This window comes from Meriones unguiculatus, chromosome 12, assembly GCF_030254825.1.
Source record: "Meriones unguiculatus strain TT.TT164.6M chromosome 12, Bangor_MerUng_6.1, whole genome shotgun sequence".
NCBI classification, from domain to species: domain Eukaryota; kingdom Metazoa; phylum Chordata; class Mammalia; order Rodentia; family Muridae; genus Meriones; species Meriones unguiculatus.
This window is the reverse complement of record NC_083360.1, coordinates 2677731-2697701: the sequence shown is the minus strand read 5'-3', so window position 1 is coordinate 2697701 and position 19971 is coordinate 2677731. Positions and strand designations below refer to the sequence as shown.

Genomic DNA, 19971 nt, shown 5'->3' with positions numbered 1-19971 from the left:
TGGTGCTACTGTGCAGCAGTGACATTGACTGAGCAAAAGTTTCTGCCTACCCAGGCCTCTACTTACATCATAATTACAGATGGAACTTCAGACACTCATTTCTATATTAGAATGTTAGTGCTGCAGAAATGCTTTATATATGCAAAAATGACACCTAGTTCTTCTAAAACTTGTATATAAAAAAAAACAAGTGACTTCTGCTAAGCATACATTATGTGCCAAGAACTGACCTGAGCATGTCATTTAAAATGCATTACACTCTCCCTCTGTCTTCATCTCTATTGCTTATAAGTGTTTCATCTCCATTGTAGCAGTGAACAAATTAGGAAAAATTAATTCTGAGGGCTATAAAATAGTAAGATTACTATTATCAATGCATGTATATATGTATGTATGTATCTATCTGTCCATTTACTTATTATCTATCTATCTATACATATATTACTATAAATAGAACAGTTTGTGATTGCCAACATACAGAGATAATTAGCGTAACAAGAAAAGTCAAGACTGGTCATGTCTCAATCTTGGAGAGTCAAAAGACCTACAAGGGAGACGTGGGAGGTGCTAGGGGACATAATGGGAGAGAAATTTGTAGATTTCTCTATGTCAGTTTGTTGAAAATTGCACAGAGATGCAACTCAACTCACAAAAGTGAACTCAATTAAATTCTTTAGTAACTTTAAGAATTCAGTAAGAGGATTATAGTTACGGAAGGAATAGTCAGCAAGCAAGGGTTGGAATTCTGACAATCGAAGCTGTAAAACTCATACTTGCTTCAAGCCTAAGTGGCTGTTTTTGGCTTCGGTTCTTTTAAAGAACTTTTTATGAGAGGAGGTTTATAAATAGCAGTATAAATATGTAACACCTGAATATGTCCAAATTATTTATATTTTATGTGGATGTCCTTAAGAGGATTATAGTGAGGTAAAAGCTGTCATAAGTCTTGCTATTCTCTTTTTGAAAGCTGAAAGTGGTGAAGAAATTGTATTCAAAATGTACTATGATAATATACAAAAAGGTGACTAGTGACAATAAAAAGCCTCCCTTTAGCAGATGGCTGAGATGACCGAATGGCACTATTGGAGTAGGAAAAAAAAAATAGAAAATAGGGAAATAGGCAAGGGAGGAAGGGGAGCCCTCTACGGACACTGGGACCATTAGAAAGGAAGATTGAATGAAAACATGCAGAAGCTCTCTTGGCTTGAGGGAAATTCTGGAGTCCAGAAAGCTTCAAAGGCAATGCTCCAGGCAAAGTAGCTCACAGACGAGAACTGTGCACCAGCAGAAAGCATGCAGGGAATGGATGGGAAGCATAGGCAAGGGAAAACAAGGCAAAGGGGGGTCGCATTAAAACTCCCTTATGATTTCAGGACTGACCACCTGACATATACAATACAGAGATGGTTTTAGTCAAGAATATGTGTATAAATATATGCATATAATGCCTATTATTAAAACAAAATGTCATCAAATTTGAAGGAGAATGGGAAGAAGTATACAGGAGGATTTGGAGGGAGGAGAAGGATGGGAGAAATGTAATCATTATAATTTCAAAAATTAAACAAATAAAATCCTTAATTAGAAGGCTGAGTGGCATAAGTGTGGAAAAAAATCTCTGTATTTAACCATCAGAAATGTTGTCATGTATCAAGATTATGAGAAGTCTGTGCCCAAAAACAACTGGGAGCAGAATAACAGTCACCGATGCATAAAGAAGGAAAGCAATTGAATGCCTGCGTCTTGCCACAGCTTCAGTCCATGCAACACTCTTGGATGGGAGGCAGAGTTGTTGCAGCATTTATGGAGCTGACAAGATGGCGCAGCATTTAACGGATATGTGCTGCTTAATCAACGGGAGCGCAGTTCAGATCCCATAACCTACCTAGGTTTGTTCACAGACCGCTGTAACTCCAGCTCAATGGCATCTGACACCAGAGCCTCAAGGGTGTGTGCACATGTGTGTGTGCGCACATTCTCACAGGTGCACACAGACACATGCAGAGATATAAGTTAAGTAAAAAATATAAATAGGTTGACATTTATATTTCAGTTTTAACGATCTATCACATAGTTAAAACATCCAAACTGGGGGGCGGAGCCAAGATGGCGACTAGCACACATAGTTTCTGAGCAGTGGGATACCTGATCTTCTGAGTTGGAGAATGGAAGGACCCCCAACCCAGGAAAACCACAGCGAGGCTTTCTGAACACCAGAGAACATCGCAGGAGGTGAAAACTTTGGCCTCCTGTACCCGGAGACTTGCTTGGGGAGGGAGAGAAACGATCCTTTGTTCTTGCGGCACTCCCTTCCCCCAGACCTCCTCCCTCGTCAGCACAGCGGCACAGCTGACTCATCTTTCTCAGCGCAGACCTAACTGCCTGGGGTATACAGCCGCTGAGACGGAGCCCCAAGCACTTTAGCGGCAGACAAAAGCCAGCAGTACGTGCCCCGGACTCCCAGATTCGCGCAGCGGCTGCACCATCCTCCCAGGGCACGAATCTGCTAGACACCATACTAGCTCCGCAGGATCGCCATCACTGACGGTGCGGCCCGCCCAATCCCACAGTGACAGAGAATACGCTATATACTCACCGAAACCAGGCAGAAACGTCATACAACCTGGACACACCAGGCACTGGGCCTCGCAAGCTTGGAGAGCACAACGAAGAGATCCCAGGACTTCCCAGAAAGCTTTGGGACTAGCAACCCAGTCTCCAGTTACAGCGGGACGAGGCAGCAGAGCAGCATTGAACTGGCTGGGCACCACAGCCCTCCAGTTTAAGACTAACCAGGGCCAAACCAGAGAACAGAGAGCCTGGTTACCCCATCCCTGCTGAAGTGACCACCCTGAAATCTCCAGCTGCAGCAAGACCTCAGAACCTGGCAGTGACAGCAGCACAGAACTGGTGGAACACATCAAAGAAGCAGGGCCAAAACAGAGAGCAGAGAGCCCTGGATATCACGATCTCGGCCAAGAGACCTGCCTGTAAGTGAGTGCACCCTTGAGAATCTGCAGTTCCCCAGATCCTGGGTCCTTCTAAATCAGAAGCCAGGCATCGAACCCCCCTCCCACCCACATACCCACTTTGGGAAACAGAGGGGCACTAGGGACATTGAACTTCCTGCCCTGTGGGCCTGATTGAGGAGCTAAGACAGTTAATGCCAGAAATTGCGCTGCGATCATCATTAGCGCCTGCGACATATACAGTGCAGAGCCCCTCCCACACACTCAAGGGTTCAACATTAGCCATCACTCTGTCCCTCGAGAAACTCATCCACGCACACTTACACACACAGACACACACGCGCGCGCGCACACACACACACACGCTTGCATTTGCCTCGTTTGCGCCTGTGTACTTTCCTCCCACAGGTACAGCTAATCCTCAGCACACGCTGAGAGTGTTCAGCTTCCTGAAGAACTCTCCAGACACCAGAGAGAGACAGCACCAGTCTGATCTGCAGAATCCAAAAACAAACAGGGAAGGTTTCAGATAAGCCAATGGCCAGAGGTAGGCGAAAGAACACTTCCAACATAAATCAGGACATCATGACTTCACCAGCAAACCCCAAAATCGGTGGATACACCAATTCAGCAGAAGCACAGGAAAATGATTTTAAAGCCAGGCTTGCCCAATTGTTTGAGGCTCATAAGGAGGAAATGAACAAATCTTTCAAAGAGATGGCCAGTCAATTGGAGGCAAAGAAAGAAGAAATAGACAATATCCTTAAAGAAACACAGGCAAACATAGCCAAACAAATAGATACACAAGTAGAGGAAAAATTAGTGGCATATAAGAAGGAAATGAAAAAAGAAATAGAGGCCATCGTAGAGAGACAGGAATCCAAATTCAAACACATGAAAGAAATGGTGCAAGGCATGAAAACAGAATTAGAATCAATAAAGAAAACACAAAATGAGAAAACCCTTGAGCTGGAGAACTTGGAGAAAAGATCAGGAACAACAAAAGTAAGCATCACCAACAGAATACAAGAGATGGAAGAGAGAATCTCTGGAGCTGAAGACACACTTGAAGAAATGGATACTTCTCTCAAAGAAAAAGTAAAATCAGAAAAGTTCCAATCACAAAATATCCAAGAAATCAAGGATGCTATGAAAAGACAAAATCTAAGAATAATAGGAATTCACGAAAAAGAAGACTCCAGACTCCAAGGTCCAGAAAATATTTTCAAGAAAATCATAGAAGAAAATTTTCCCAACTTAAAGAAAGAGATGTCCATAAATATACAAGAGGCCTACAGAACACCAAATAGACTAGACCAGAAAAGAAACACATCACGTCACATCATAGTCAAAACACTAAATCTACAGAACAAAGAAAAGATATTAAAAGCAGCAAGGGAAAAAGGCCAAGTAACATATGAAGGTAGACCTATCAGAATCACGCCGAACTTCTCATCAGAAACTATGAAAGCCAGAAGGGCATGGGCAAGTATCATGGAGACTCTAAGAGATCACAAATGTCAACCCAGACTACTATACCCTGCAAAGCTTTCAATCAACATAGATGGAGAAAACAAAATATTCCATGACAAAACTAAATTTATACAATATCTACACAGCAAACCATCCCTACAGAAGATACTAGAAGGAAAACTCCAATCCAATGAAAACAAATTCACCCAAGAAAACAGGGCATACAGATAATGTCCCAACAAAAATGAAAAGAAAACAAGCAATGAAACAGGGTTAGATCATTGACTCCATTACAAAAGGAACTAACATGCATTGGTCACTATTATCTATCAATATCAATGGACTCAACTCACCAATAAAAAGACACAGGCTAACAGAATGGTTAAGGAAACAGGATCCAACATTCTGTTGCATCCAAGAAACACACCTATGCAACAAAGACAAACACTACCTCAGAGTAAAGGGCTGGAAAACTGTTTTTCAAGCAAACGGTTCCAGAAAACAAGCTGGAGTAGCCATCCTAATATCTAATAAAATAGACTTTCAACCCAAGTTAATCAAAAAAGATAAGGAGGGCCACTATATTCTCATCAAAGGAAAAATCCACCAAGAGGACATCACAATCTTGAATATCTATGCCCCAAATACAAGAGCACCGACATTCGTAAATGAAACACTATTAAAGCTTAAATCATACATTGATCCTAATACCTTAATAGTGGGAGACTTCAACACTCCACTCTCACCAAGGGACAGATCAACTAGACAGACACCAAATAGGGAAATAAAAGCACTCACAGAATCCCTAAATCAAATGGACCTAATAGACGTCTACAGATCATTTCACCCAAACTCAAAAGAGTACACCTTCTTTTCAGCACCGCATGGAACCTTTTCCAAAATAGACCATATAGTGAGCCACAAAGCAAGCCTCAACAGATACAAAAGGATTGAAATAATCCCTTGTATACTATCTGACCACCATGGACTAAAGCTCGACCTCAACAACAACAGAAACAACAAAAAGCCGACACGCACATGGAAACTGAACAACTTACTACTCAATGACAGCTGGGTTAAGGAAGAAATAAAGAAAGAAATTAAAGACTTCCTAGAATTCAATGAAAAGGAAGGCACAACATACCCAAATTTATGGGACACATTGAAAGCAGTGCTCAGAGGAAAATTTATAGCACTAAGTGCCTGCAAGAAGAAATTTGTAACATCACATACAAACAACTTAATGGCCCAACTGAAAACCCTAGAAAAAAAAAAGAAGCAGATACACCCAAGAGGAGCAGACGGCTGGAAATAATCAAACTAAGGGCTGAAATCAATCAACTAGAAACAAATAAAACTATCCAAAGAATCAATGAAACAAAAAGCTGGTTCTTTGAGAAAATCAACAAGATAGACAAACCCTTAGCCAAACTAACTAAAAAGCAGAGAGAAACTATCCAGATCAGCAAAATCAGAAATGAAAATGGGGACATAACCACAGACATTGAGGAAATCCAAACAATTAATAGGTCATACTACAAAAGCCTATATGCCACAAAATTTGAGAATCTAAATGAAATGGATAATTTTCTTGAAAGATTCCATCTACCAAAACTAAGTCAAGATCAGGTAGAAAGTCTGAATAGCCCTATATCTCCCAAGGAAATCGAAGCAGTTATTAACAGTCTCCCCTCCAAAAAAAGCCCTGGACCAGATGGCTTCAGCACAGAATTCTACAAGACCTTCAAAGAAGTGCTAACTCCAATTCTCCTCAAGCTATTCCACAAAATAGAAACAGAAGGAACACTACCAAACTCATTCTATGAAGCAACAGTCACCTTAATACCTAAACCACACAAAGACCCAACAAAAAAAGAGAACTTTAGGCCTATCTCTCTTATGAACATTGACGCAAAAATACTTAATAAAATACTTGCAAACCGAATCCAAGAACACATCAAAGATATCATCCACCATGACCAAGTAGGCTTCATCCCAGGCATGCAAGGGTGGTTCAACATACGGAAATCCATCAATGTAATCCACTACATAAACAAACTGAAGGAGAAAAACCACATGATCATCTCCTTAGACGCCGAAAAAGCATTTGACAAAGTCCAACACCCATTCATGTTTAAAGTCTTGGAGAGATCAGGGATACAAGGCACATACCTAAACATAGTAAAGGCAATATATAGCAAGCCTATAGCTAACATCAAACTCAATGGAAACTTAAATCAATCCCACTGAAATCAGGGACAAGACAAGGCTGTCCATTGTCCCCATATCTCTTCAACTTGAAGTCCTAGCCAGAGCAATAAGACAACTAAAGGAGATCAAGGGGATACAAATCGGAAAGGAAGAGGTCAAAGTGTCACTATTTGCAGATGATATGATAGTATACATGAGCGACCCCAAAAATTCAACCAGAGAACTCCTTCAGCTGATAAACACTTTCAGCAAAGTGGCAGGATACAAAATCAACTCAAAAAAATCAGAAGCCCTCCTATATACCAAAGACAAAAAGGCTGAGAAAGAAATTAGGGAAACAACACCCTTCACAATAGCCACTGATAACATAAAGTACCTTGGTGTGACTCTAACCAAGCAAGTGAAAGACCTGTTTGAGAAAAACTTCAAGTCTCTGAAGAAAGAAATCGAAGAAGATATCAGAAGATGGAAAGATCTCCCGTGCTCATGGATTGGTAGGATTAACATTGTGAAAATGGCCATACTGCCAAAAGCAATCTACAGATTCAATGCAATTCCCATCAAAATACCAACTCAATTCTTTACAGACCTTGAAAAAAAGATTCTCAGCTTCATATGGAGAAACAAAAAACCCAGAATCTCCAAAACGATCCTGTACAACAACAGATCATCTGGAGGTATCTCCATTCCTGATCTCAAGCTGTACTACAGGGCAACAGTAATAAAAACTGCATGGTATTGGCATAGAAACAGAAAGGAGGATCAATGGAACCACATAGAAGACCCAGAACTAAATCCACACACCTATGAATACTCGATATTCGACAAAGAAGCCAATTCCATTCAATGGAAAAAAGACAGCATCTTCAACAAATGGTGCTGGACCAACTGGATGTCTACATGCAGAAAAATGAAAATAGATCCATATTTATCACCCTGCACGAAACTAAAGTCAAAGTGGATCAAGGACCTCAACATAAAACCAGATACCCTAAATTAATTGGAAAAAAAAGTGGGGAACAGCCTAGAACTCATTGGCACAGGAGACAACTTCCTGAACAGAACACCAACAGCACAGGCTCTAAGAGCAACAATCAATAAATGGGACCTCATGAAACTGAAAAGTTTCTGTAAAGCAAAGGACACTGTCATCAAAACAAAACGACTGCCTACAGATTGGGAAAGAATCTTCACTAACCCTTTATCTGACAGAGGACTAATATCCAGTATATACAAAGAACTAAAGAAGCTGAAAAGCAGCAAACCAAGTAATCCAATTAAAAAATGGGGAACAGAGCTAAGCAGAGAATTCTCGACAGAGGAATATCGAATGGCAGAAAAACACTTAAAGAAATGCTCATCCTCATTAGCCATCAGGGAAATGCAAATCAAAACGACCCTGAGATATCACCTTACACCCATCAGAATGGCCAAGATGAAAAACTCAAGCGATAACACATGCTGGAGAGGTTGTGGAGAAAGGGGAACCCTCCTCCACTGCTGGTGGGAATGTAAACTGGTACAACCACTCTGGAAAGATATCTGGCGCTTTCTAAGACAAATAGGAATAGTGCTTCCTCCAGACCCAGCTATACCACTGCTAGGTATATACCCAAAGTTTGTTCAAGTACACAAAAAGGACACTTGCTCAATCATGTTTATAGCAGCTCTATTTGTAATAGCCAGAACCTGGAAACAACCCAGATGTCCATCAACGCTGGAATGGGTACAGAAATTGTGGTATTTTTATACAATGGAATACTACTCAGCAATCAAAAAGGAGGAAATCATGAAATTTGCAGGCAAATGGTGGGATCTAGAAAAGATCATTCTGAGTGAAATATCCCAGAAGGAGAAAGACAAACATGGGATATACTCACTTATATAGACCTATAAGATATGATAAACATAATGAAATCTATACACCTAAAAAAGATAATCAATTGAGTGGACATGGGGTAAGATGATCAATCCTCATTTAGAAAGACAGATGGGATGTGCATTGAACATATGACAGGAGTCTACTGAGCGCATCTGAAAGACTCTAACTAGCAGTGTTTTCAAAGCAAAGACTCATGACCAAACCTTTGGCAGAGTACAGGGAATCATAAGAAAGAAGGGGAGTTAGTCTGATGGGGAAAGGATAGGAGCTCCACAAGGACCAAATATATCTGGGCACAGGGTCTTTTCTGAGACTGACATTCAACCAAGGACCATGTATGGATATAACCTAGAACCTCCACTCAGATGTAGCCTGTGGTAGCTCAGTAACCAATTGGTTTCCCAAAGTGAGGGGAACAGGGACTATTTCTAACAGGAACTCAATGACTGGCTCTTTGGTCTCCCCACCCCCGAAGGGAGGAGCAGTCCTGTTAGGCCACAGAGGAGGGCTTTGCAGCCAGTCCTGAAGATACCTGATAAAACAGGATCAGATGAATGGGGAGGAGGTCCCCCCTATCAGTGGACTTGGAAAGGGGCACGGTGGAGATGAGGGAGGGAGGGAGGGACTGGGAGGGAATGAGGGATCGGGACATGGCTGGGATACAGAGTTAATAAAATGTAACTGATAAAAAAAAATAAAAAAAAAATAGTCAAAAAAAAAAAAAAACAAAAAAAAAAACATCCAAACTGACTTAGCTTGAAGTACTACAGTACAATACACATGAACAGGGAACAGGACAGGAGCCCTCCACAGAGAGCCTCTGAAAGACTCTACTGATCAGTGTATCAAAGCTGATGCTTACTCATAACCAAACTTTGGGCAGAGTGCAAGGAATCTTATGATAGAAGGTGGAGATAATAAGACCTGGAGGGGACAGGAGCTCCACAAGGAGAACAATAGAACCAAAAATATCTGGGCCCATGGGTCCCTGCAGAGACCAATACTCCAATGAAGGACCATGCATGGATATAACCTACAATGCCTGCTCAGATGTAGCCCATGGCAGCTCAGTGTCCATGTGGGTTCCCTAGTAAGAGGAAGAGGGGCTGTCTCTGACATGAACTCAGTGGCTGGCTTTTTGATTACCTCCCTCTGGTGGGTGGGTGTGGGTGTGGGGGAGCAGCTTTAGCAGGCCACAGAGGAAGACAATGCAGCCAGTCCTGATGAGACCTTATAGGCTGGGATTAGATGGAAGGGGAGGAGGACCTCCCCTAAAAGTGGACTAGGGGAGGGATATGGGGGGTGGGAAGAGGGAGAGAGGGTGGGACTGGGAAGAGACAAGGGAGGGGGCCATAGCTGGGATACAAAGTTTAAAAATGTTAATAAATAAATAAATAATTGGGGTGATGGCAGTGTACTTTTACCTTGGTGCTAGGTCATTTGAAACATGCATGTGGTCATTGGTTCAACTCCAGTGCGCGCACGCACGCGCGTGCGCACACACACACACACATACACAGAGAGAAGAAAATTTTGGTAGATTTGCAGGAAGTTGGAAAACAGTAGAGACTTTTACCTTCTTCATCCAATTCTCCTCAAGTCGTATCATCTGTGACGGCGTGTGCTGTCAAAGCCAGGAAGGCGACACCAATCCTTGTCTCTATGCTTTATGCTAGTTAACGGCTTGATGCATTGCATGCCCACCATACCATCACAGTACAGGACTGGTTCATTACAACAAAGACCTCTTTACAGTCACGTATCCTTGATCCTTACCTAACAGCAATCGCCAATAATACTTTCCACATTAAAAAATTTTGTTATTTCAAGAATGTGATCTAAGATACATCAGAATATGAAACTTTTTGAAACAAAAATTTTGCACTTAGAATAAGAGCCTATGACACTTTTGTTTAGATGCTGTTACGTTTCAATTTTTACCCTTTTTGTCCTTCAATTAGTTTTCTTTTATATTTTATTATAATATTATAATTTTATATTTATAATATTATAAATATTCTATAATTTGGATCCAGTTTTCACTTATTTAAGAATATCTTGGTCAATTGTAGTTTTGTGTCACTACAAATGAAACTGTAGTGAACTTCTGTGATAAAGATTTTGTGATATGGGCTTTAATAAATCTGTATCACAGAGATTAGGTGGAAAACGCTCCATAGGAACCTGCTTCTCATACTCTACTCAGTCGTCCAAACCATGACACATTTGCTTCATGTTTTACGCCATTTTTCACTCTTCCACATTAACCGTGTACAAATTTTCTTCAGGTTGATTCAATAAGTAATGACTTAGTATGTGATTAGTTCTGGGAATAATATTAGTTTAAAAATATATGCATGATAACTGGTGTTTTGCATCCTTTGTATACATCATTCACACATTCATTCATTCACACAAACCATTGCTCTGCTGGGTACCAAGTCCGCAGTTGAATGCTGAGGCACAGGGCCTGGCCCACATGGGTTCTCTGAAATGTTCTGGGTTTGGTATACAGTTGGTGTGGTTCTTTATGTTAGCTGGCTTCAGAGATCATCGATTTTAATGTCAAATCAAGATCATGTAATTTATATGGAGATATGTAAATGTGTATTACTAAGTGTAAATTTCCTGAAAACCGGGGTCTGCTCTTCTTTGCCCTTTCAGGGGAAACAGCTGAGAACATTCACACACGCAAAGTCTGCATTTGCAAGGTGCACGTTCATATCTTGTAAATAAGAGCGAGGTTTGGGTGAACTCCAGCTTGTGCATCAGTGGGCAATTTTCTCCATTCATTCTGCTTCTCCTTTCTCTGAACAGCATGAAAAAGTAATCAGCCGTCCAAAGAGTACCAAAAGAGTATCTACAGACCCTCTAGGTAAGGAATCTTGGCTTTGTCCTTGTCAAACTACTTTTTATTGTTGTATAGTTAATGAATGTCTGGGTCCTTTTATACTTAAAACAAAAAATGAGAGAGTGACACTCCCATTGCTTGAAAGCCTACCGATAGACTTATTTGGGAATTCATGTACATATAACCCCAAACAGCATTTCCAAATGTACCTGTAATTAAACTTACCCTGAAATTCATAGACATATGAGCTTTTCAAAGTATTCTGGTCAGATTGGCCAGTTTTGTAAGTACACTGTAGTTTTGCACTATTGCAAAATTGTTCAACTCCAACTCTGACCTTCGGTTGTTGATATCTTAGTATTGTCAGTTAAGTGTCACTTAGGTGTCAGTAGATGTGAAAATGAGGTGTATATTCCTTTAAAATAAGAGAGTAGGTTCCATAGGGTAATGCTGAGCACTTTACGAGCTGAACCCACCAGGTAAAGATTTGTTTGTGGTTATTCATACTTAGTTAGTTTGCATATTAATCAGTTTGTAGCTACCTAACAAAGGTACAAATTTCAGATAGGATTTGACACTTATATTTTAGCTTTTAAATATGTTATTTGATGATGTTAAGTCTATTAATTCTATAACATGTGCTCTTCAAAGGCATCAATTTATTCTGCATACTTTATCAGGTCCACCAGAAATGGAAGAGAATCCTGATGAGCAGTCCTTATGGATTAGCACAGAAAATGCAGGCACTCTTGAGCTGTGCTGGAGAGAGAGCAGGAATAAACTTCAGTATTGTGTGTACTTTATGTATAAAGTACACATGTGTGTGTGCGTATACATACACTTTATCAAGTGCGCACTTTTAAAAAGAGAGCAGGTGTAGTTTACAAAACTGAAGTAAGCAAAATCTCATCTCAGAGTTTATCAACGTTAACTTTTAAAGAAGTTGGTGTTCAGATAAGAGCATAACAGCTGCTGTTGTCAATGACCATCGGATTGTAGAGTTGCCCAGGGTTGTTCCTTATGTGTGTTAAGAAGTTCTGGAATCACCAGTGCTTCAGATGGAAGAATGATCATCCGTGGGGTTAGACTTGGGTTGTTGACCTGCCCCATGGACAGCAGGGCTAAGTCTGGAAGATGGAGGGATCTGAGTGGGGGCGCACAGGGCACTCCAGGCCTGAGCACAGGAATAATGCAAACAAAGCACGTCTCACTTTTATTATTAAAGCAAGTAAAACATGGGGTGATGTTTACAGCTAGTTTAAGCAAATACAAGGTAAGGTGCTAAAACTCATCTTTTTGGTCATGTGAAAAGAACCAAGAATATTCCTCCCATGCCTTTGCCTTTCTCTCAGGGATTCACGTGGAATCCAGGGCATTCCCTCCATATGCATGCTTTCAATACATTAATTCTTTTGAGAAGGCTACCTTCTGGGAGGAACATTCTGCGGGGTGCCCCATCCATAGTTCACTGCATCTTACACTGCTTCCCCTAGTAAGAAACTACAAATAAAACATTTGAATGTTTAAAATGCCAAATTAGGGAGCTTAAATGATGGAAGAGCCTTTTGAGAGACTTGTGAAAAAGGACTAATAAGATCAGATCAAACCTCAATCTCTTATTAGTTGTGTCAAAAACAAAAATGAGCCAAAATTAAGAGCAAGACTATGAGTGAGAATCCTAATTTGGGGCAAGAAGATAGACCATTGTAGTGGTCACTCTTCCAGTGCTCGGACAAACTGAAGAAATCAGGTTAAAGCTGGGCAAAGGGACCTGGAGAAATGGCCCAGTGCCGAAGAGAGCACGCTGCTCTTCAAAAGGAGCTTGGTTTAGCTGCCAGCACCCACAGCGTTGTTCCCAAGCACCGGTAACGCCAGTGGCGGGAATCTGACCCTTTTTGGTCTCTCTGGGCATGGTGTGCACATGGTGTGCACGCATACACACAGGCAGAGCACGAGTGCACAGAACACAGCATAAAGACGTGGGAAATATTCAGAACGTATTTTGGCTCAGTTTTGCTATGACTTTCTGGCAGTAGAGTACACCCTGGTGGGAGGCTTTGGCACAGTAGTCCTGTTCAGCTCACCCCATCAGGAAAAGACGGAGGGAAAGGGAAGACCACAAAATTACAGTGCTCCACACACAAGAAATTAGACCCAGTGACCTATTTTTTTTCTCACAAGGCTCCACCTTCTAAAAATTCTACCATCCTCAAATAGTACTATAGGCCAGGAGACATGGGCATTTGGGGGACAATAGTCAACATCCAATCTATGGCAAGAATGGTTATAGTAGTCAACAAGGCTGGAAAGCAGAAGAGATGTTTATGATCTGTAAAGTTGAGACAGCTAAGCACAACATTTGTAAATAGGCTTTGGGAAATTTAAATAATATCTGGTGTTTTAGCTTACTCAACCAAACTACCACATTGAAATACAAAGAGGCAACCAAATAGATCAAAGGCCAAACAGCTGGAAAGAAGGAAAGGCCAAAGGTGATGTTTTAAATTTATATAAATATGACATCTCAGTTACGTGTTTTATAGCCATAGAGATAAGTTCATCTCTCAGAAAGAGATGAATATTTCAGATGTATTATAGTACATTCAAGAAAAAACAAAGATAAAGATAAAATTATAGAAGCTATGAAGTATGTTACATAAGAACAGAGGTAAGTAAGCATGTATAAGAATGCATAATTTATTGAGGAGAGACATAAGAAATATATAAAAAAAATGGGTTGGCAAGATGGTTTAACAGGTAAAAGAGTTTTCCATACAAGCCTAATAACCTGAGTTCAATTCCTGGACCAAAGTGTGGGAGAGAATTAATTCCCAATCACAAACATTACCGTCTGACAGGCATATATATGTATATATTTTATATGTATATATATATATATATAATATCACGTGTACAATTATATTCTCACGTGTACACCACACACAGATATTAAAGAAGTATTACATTTAGAAAAAGACAAATTTTGAAAGAACTGACATGGGAAGGCTCCACTGAGTCACATGGGGAGATAGTTAACAAAGGGAGGAGAGAAAAGAAGAAAACTGTGAAACCATGAAATACTACTATTACTACTAATAGTAATAATAAACAATGATATGATCCACGGGTATCATAGAAGATACAGACTAAGAACCAGTTTCTGTAAGTAGCAACCAAAATGCCTCGAGGATGAGTTGAGTAATTGCTTACCTAGAATGTTAAACAGAGCCCCAAAGCAAAGATGCAATAGTGTATTTTTTAAAGGAGAAGCAAAGAAAATAATCAAAAAGAAAGTGAGCACCATAGTTTGACATAGCATCAAAATCAAGGTGAGTGGAGCTCTGAGAATGCTTGAAAAAGAGTAGAAACAAAGCAAGGTACAGAGACGAGGGGCAGATGTGAAAGGGGCACACGCATGACAGCAAGGCGGGAGACAAAATCCAACCGAGGGAAGAGACTGCGAGCAAGTGACTTCTAAATGGAAAAGAAGAGTTGACCAGAACCACAAAAGCAGGTTTGGGTGACGTAGAAAAGCAAACACTGGCTGGGGATGGGTGACGTTGTGGCTTAATGGAAGAAGAAAGGATTCTTTGGTCCTTGGTAGAGAAAATTTTGAACAGAATTTAGTAAAAAAAAAAAAAGATTTCTAAGTGGACTTGTCAATATTTCAGATAGCATGAGTGATAGGAAGTAGCATGCTTCCTTGTAAACTAACACAGTTTTCATGACTCTCGAAAGCCCAGGATTAAAACTGAAAAACCGGAAACAATGAAGCTAAAGAGGAAACACGTTTTAAGTTGGTTCTAAGACCATCATGGATGTAGAGAAGCGAGCCTAAGAAGCAGGCCTGATGCAGAGGCAGGCAGAACTCTGCAGGGCTGTGTGGCTTAAGGAGGATAGCTATTAGTCAAGGGTCGAGGTGTATACTAGGGAGGAGCAGATAAACCCAAGACCACTCCCACGGGCTAGGATGTAGAGGAAAGTGTAATGTTGAGAAACGTGGGCCACAGAGCAGGAGCCAGTCGGGTTGACTGAGAAGAACAAGGTTTTCCCAGGCTGTAAATGGAGTGATGGTCTACAGCATGGTAGAGTGACTCCTGACCATGGGTCTGGCCCTGGTCTTGATCTTCCACTATGCAAGGAAAGAAAAAAGAAAGAAATAGACAAACAAATAGCAAAGAAAAGAAAAGAAAGGTGAGGAGTGATTCCTATCTAATAGTTAACAGTGAGTTAGCAGCGTGCTGATTTCAGGAGAAGGATGAGGGCCATGGAGAAAGGAAGGCCCATGAAGGCCCATGGACATAAAAATGAGTGTGTTACCTGATGCTGTTTGGAAACCAGAGAGAATGTATCAGCCCATTCTCCTAAGTAATCTTCAGAGTGCAATTTATGAAAGTAGCAGATGGTGAGAGTGATTGCAAAACGGGAAAACAGTGGCTGTGACGGAAGAGAGTAGGGCAAAGGGACTTTACTCAGAATGATAGTCTGAGTTACACACCCAGACCAGCAAGGACAGGAAAATGAAGTCAGAAGTACAAGAGATGGACAGGGGGTTCCCAGGCCTGGTGGGGCCTATGTTGACCATATAGTCAAGATGCTTGCAGATCTAAATGGTGCAAAGGTCAGTGGAATATTATTGTAAAAGACCTTTTATAGAAATGCACCCCGGCTACCGTGGCCTTGGTGGATATATATGTAGTTGCAGTCCCGAGGAAACTGACTAGCTGGTGTATTTATCCATCCCATTAGTACCAATAAAGAGAAATACCTTTTTGGTACCTTTAAAAGGTCCTGTAACATAGTGCTGTTCAAACAGTGGTCCAGACTCCGGCAGATTCCAAGTGCCGTCCTTACCCTAGTACCACTCAGTCACACTATGTGAGCGGGACATAAAATCACCTTAACAAGCCTGGGGACATTAGGAATGCGGAGCCTCCTAGTAGCTGGTATCCTCACAGGACCCTCGGTGTTCACTGGCAGAGATTCAGCAGCCCGTGGGAGTGGTCTCGTAGCTTGCTTTCTCAGAGGCTACGCCTGAGAGCAGGTACATTTCACTGCGAGCGGGTGAGGGAGTTAAACGGGCACGTGCCTAGGCAAGCGTCCTAACCTGCTGTCCCTACCTGCCTGACCGTGCCCCCACAGAGGCGCTTTGGGATAACTTGCTTCACTGGCTGGCTGAGGAGCTGTCCGAAGAAGGCGTGGAGGTCCTCGGCGCGTGCCTCCCTCTGCGCCGCAGCTCGGTGCAGCTCATCAGACTCAAGCACCCTGACGATCTGATAGAGCAGATCCACGAGCTGCTTTGCTTCTGGAAACGAGCGCTCCCGACTTCCACGGACAAAATCCGCCTCCTGGCTCGCCATCTCCGCAAGATGGGCCGCGCTGACCTCGCCCAAGAGCTCAAGTTCAAGTGGGAGCATAAGGTGTTCACAGAGCCGCAGGCCTGGTTTGACGCGGCTGCCGAGTGAAGCTGTGCGCACGCATGGCGTGCCCCCTTACCCTGGAGAAGGGGCCGTGATAAGCAATGACAAGTCAGTTTTAGGAAGCTGAAATTCTTAAAATAAATCCAAAGTATGAAACCACTTCAGCTACTCACTGAAGTAAGACTGGAGGGGGAGAGGAGAGTGGGTTATACCATACTCTTCTCTTCCTTCCTGTGGTCCTGCTTCTAAAGCTGTGACCCTCATCTAAACTCTCCAAGAAGCCACACTCCCCCGGGTTTTATAATTGGCTTTTCTCCTTTCTTTAGGACTGGAGCTGAGTTTGGTAATGTTCCTTCTGTTTCTATTTTGTGGAATAGTTTGAAGAGAATTGGAGTTAGCTCTTTTTTGAATGTCTGGTAGAATTCTGCGCTGAAGCCATCAGGTCCTGGGCTTTTTTTGGATGGGAGACTTTCGATGACCGCTTCTATTTCTTTGGGGGATATAGGACTATTTAATTGATTTACCTGGTCCTGATTTAGCTTTAGAATCGATCAAGAAAATTGTCCATTTCATTTAAATTTTCAAATTTTGTTCCGTATAGACTTTTGAAGTAAGTCCTAATGTTTGCTTGGATTTCCTCAGTGTCTGTAGTTATGTCCCCCTTTTCATTTCTGATTTTGTTGATTTGGATGGAGTCTCGCTGCCTAAGTCTCCTTATTAAAATAGATTTTTAAAACTATTTAAATACCAAGAATGCTTTCTTTAGGAAAAATAATGGATATGATACTTACTCTTGTATTCTTGGCAAACATTGTAAATATATAATAAATCAATGGATAGTTATTTTAAATTGTTTAATTCCTTTATAAAAATGTATGTAATAAAGTTAACCTAGATCTGTGACTAGGATAGTATATATTATTATTCCAAGTGAAATATAACTCCTGATATGAAATAGAGATTTATTGAAGAAATTAATTTTGTTAAGGCAAATATTTAGCAGGATATACATGGAGTAGAAACAAATAAAAACCGTAATTGACCTGTCTATAAGCTGTACTTTAAATTTATGTGATGTTCTGGTTGGACTCTGTATTCAAGTCTGTTTTCATCCTTTGAAGAAACTGGTTAAATTTGATTACAGTAGTCAAATATACCCACAGATACCGTTTTTGTTATTATTTTTTAATTAAATTTTTAATTTTTTATATTAAAAAAAGGACTGGAGCTGAGACCAGTTCCTTTCAGGAACAGCTGCACTATTCCTTTTCCTTCTCCCATGCGTTCTTTCTTCTATTAAGACAAGGACCCTTTAATTCTTCCTAATCTATCACACCATCTTTTTTTTGTTGAAATCTCAGACAATGCATCTCTGTACCATCACCTCACACTTGAGAAACCTGTCCACCTATATTTTACCAGAATGGGAGTGATGTATACTGTATGAAATTTATAGTATCAGAAGTTAATGTCTTATTTAATTACATGCATTTTTCAATTCCTTTAAATGTTTTACAAGAAAGTTCATCTCATATCATAGTTAATTTTAGAAAATGTTTAAATAGAGAAATGTAGCAGGCATTGAGTTTTTATTATAACTTTATGTTGTTGAAATGCACTCATGTTACTGCATATGTCCATAGTTTGCTCATTTTTGCATTATTGCTCAATATTTTATTATAAAAATTTATCGATAGAGTCTTTGTTTGTTTGTTTGTTTGAGTCAGGGTTTCTTTGTGTAGCCCTGGATGCCCCAGAACTCACTTTGTAGACCAGGCTAGCCCCAAACTCACAGAAATCCTTCTGCCTCTGCCTCTTAATTGCTGGGATTAAAGGTTTACACTATCACCATTTAACACATTATTTATATGTCCTGTTGTAGATCGACAATGAAATAAATTCAACTTTCAGATTGCCATATGCAGGGTTATAATAAAAGTTCTCTGTATACTTTCAGCATATTTATATATACATAATTCATTCATTCTTTTACCTAAGAGTAGAATGGTAGGCTTGCATAATTAATTTTTATGTATTTTACACCAAACAGGTTAAGAATGATCTATCATTTACATTCATCACCAAGTTCACCAGTGTAAAAACCTATTATCAACATTATTCTGCCAATTATTAAGCACCTTGTTTGACAAATTAGACAAAATTAACCTTTATTAAATTAACCTATTCAAACTAACAAAACCTATGATGCTTAATCAGAGTCATCTTGAATAATGGGTTGTGTCTGAAGTAGAGAATGCTGAAACGTTTCAGAGAGATAGAAAGATCTTAAACAAGCAATGCATGCTTTGAGAACGTCAATTCATTTTTCAAAAGAGTTAACTTTTATGGACAGAGGTCTAGTTTTCTAAACTAGCACTTCTCATAAGGATGTTATGTTATTTTTAAGTGTAATCTGACCTGGCTCATGAATTTCAGGCCATTTAATCAGGCCATTAAACATCTCTCCCTCTCACAGCATTGCTCAAAGTGCCTCTGGAGTCGATGGCTAGTAAGTTGTTTCCAGAGTTCTCCCCAAGAAGACAGAAGAGGGGTAAGAAGCTGAATGTGGTACGAAGCAGGTGACTGAATCAACCTTTGTTGGATGTGGAGTATGAATGGGGGGAGGGAATGGAAATCTAAAACACTTACATTCTGAAGGCTCCAAATTCAACTCTCTACCAGTGAGAGAGTTGATCAAAAAACTGATCTTTTTTGTTCAGAAAGATTTATTGTCAGTGAGGAGTCCAGAGCTGTACCATGCAGCGTGAGGTTTACTGAAGGTACAGAGTCGTACTCCCTCACGTTAAAAGGGCAGCTGTATGGGGGAAGAAGGAAATAGCAGTGAGGTCAATGTCAAGGCTGACGTGGGCAGGGGGATTCCCAGTAGCTTGGCCATGCATTGCTTCTGTAATTTAACCTCTCAGAAAGTCACAGCATCCTCAGTCATTTGATCCTTGACTCACAGCCTCTTCCAATCTTCTCCCATAAGTCCAGAGCTCACTGGCAGCCCCGTCCCCAGTTTATTACCTAATGCATTAAGTGGTTTGCTCTCCGGCTACCACTGTGTTCTTTCGGGTCATACACAAAGGCCAATTTCTCGTCTCTTGCTCACTGATGTATTCCTCTCACACAGAGCTCTGTCTCCTGTGGTGCATGCTCAACTGT

At 40.7% G+C, this 19971-nt stretch overlaps 1 protein-coding gene across 1 annotated transcript in view; it reads left to right on the top strand.

Moving 5' to 3' along the window:
• The window catches only part of Dthd1 (death domain containing 1), a 74648-nt gene extending 57763 nt beyond the window's left edge, over positions 1–16885 (top strand). Inside the window, exons 9-10 of the mRNA XM_021658058.2 lie at positions 11353–11410; positions 16529–16885. Coding sequence (XP_021513733.2) covers positions 11353–11410; positions 16529–16851 — 381 coding nt within the window. The 3' untranslated portion in view covers positions 16852–16885. The remainder of the gene's footprint in view (positions 1–11352; positions 11411–16528) is intronic.
• Positions 16886–19971: the final 3086 nt, after the last annotated feature.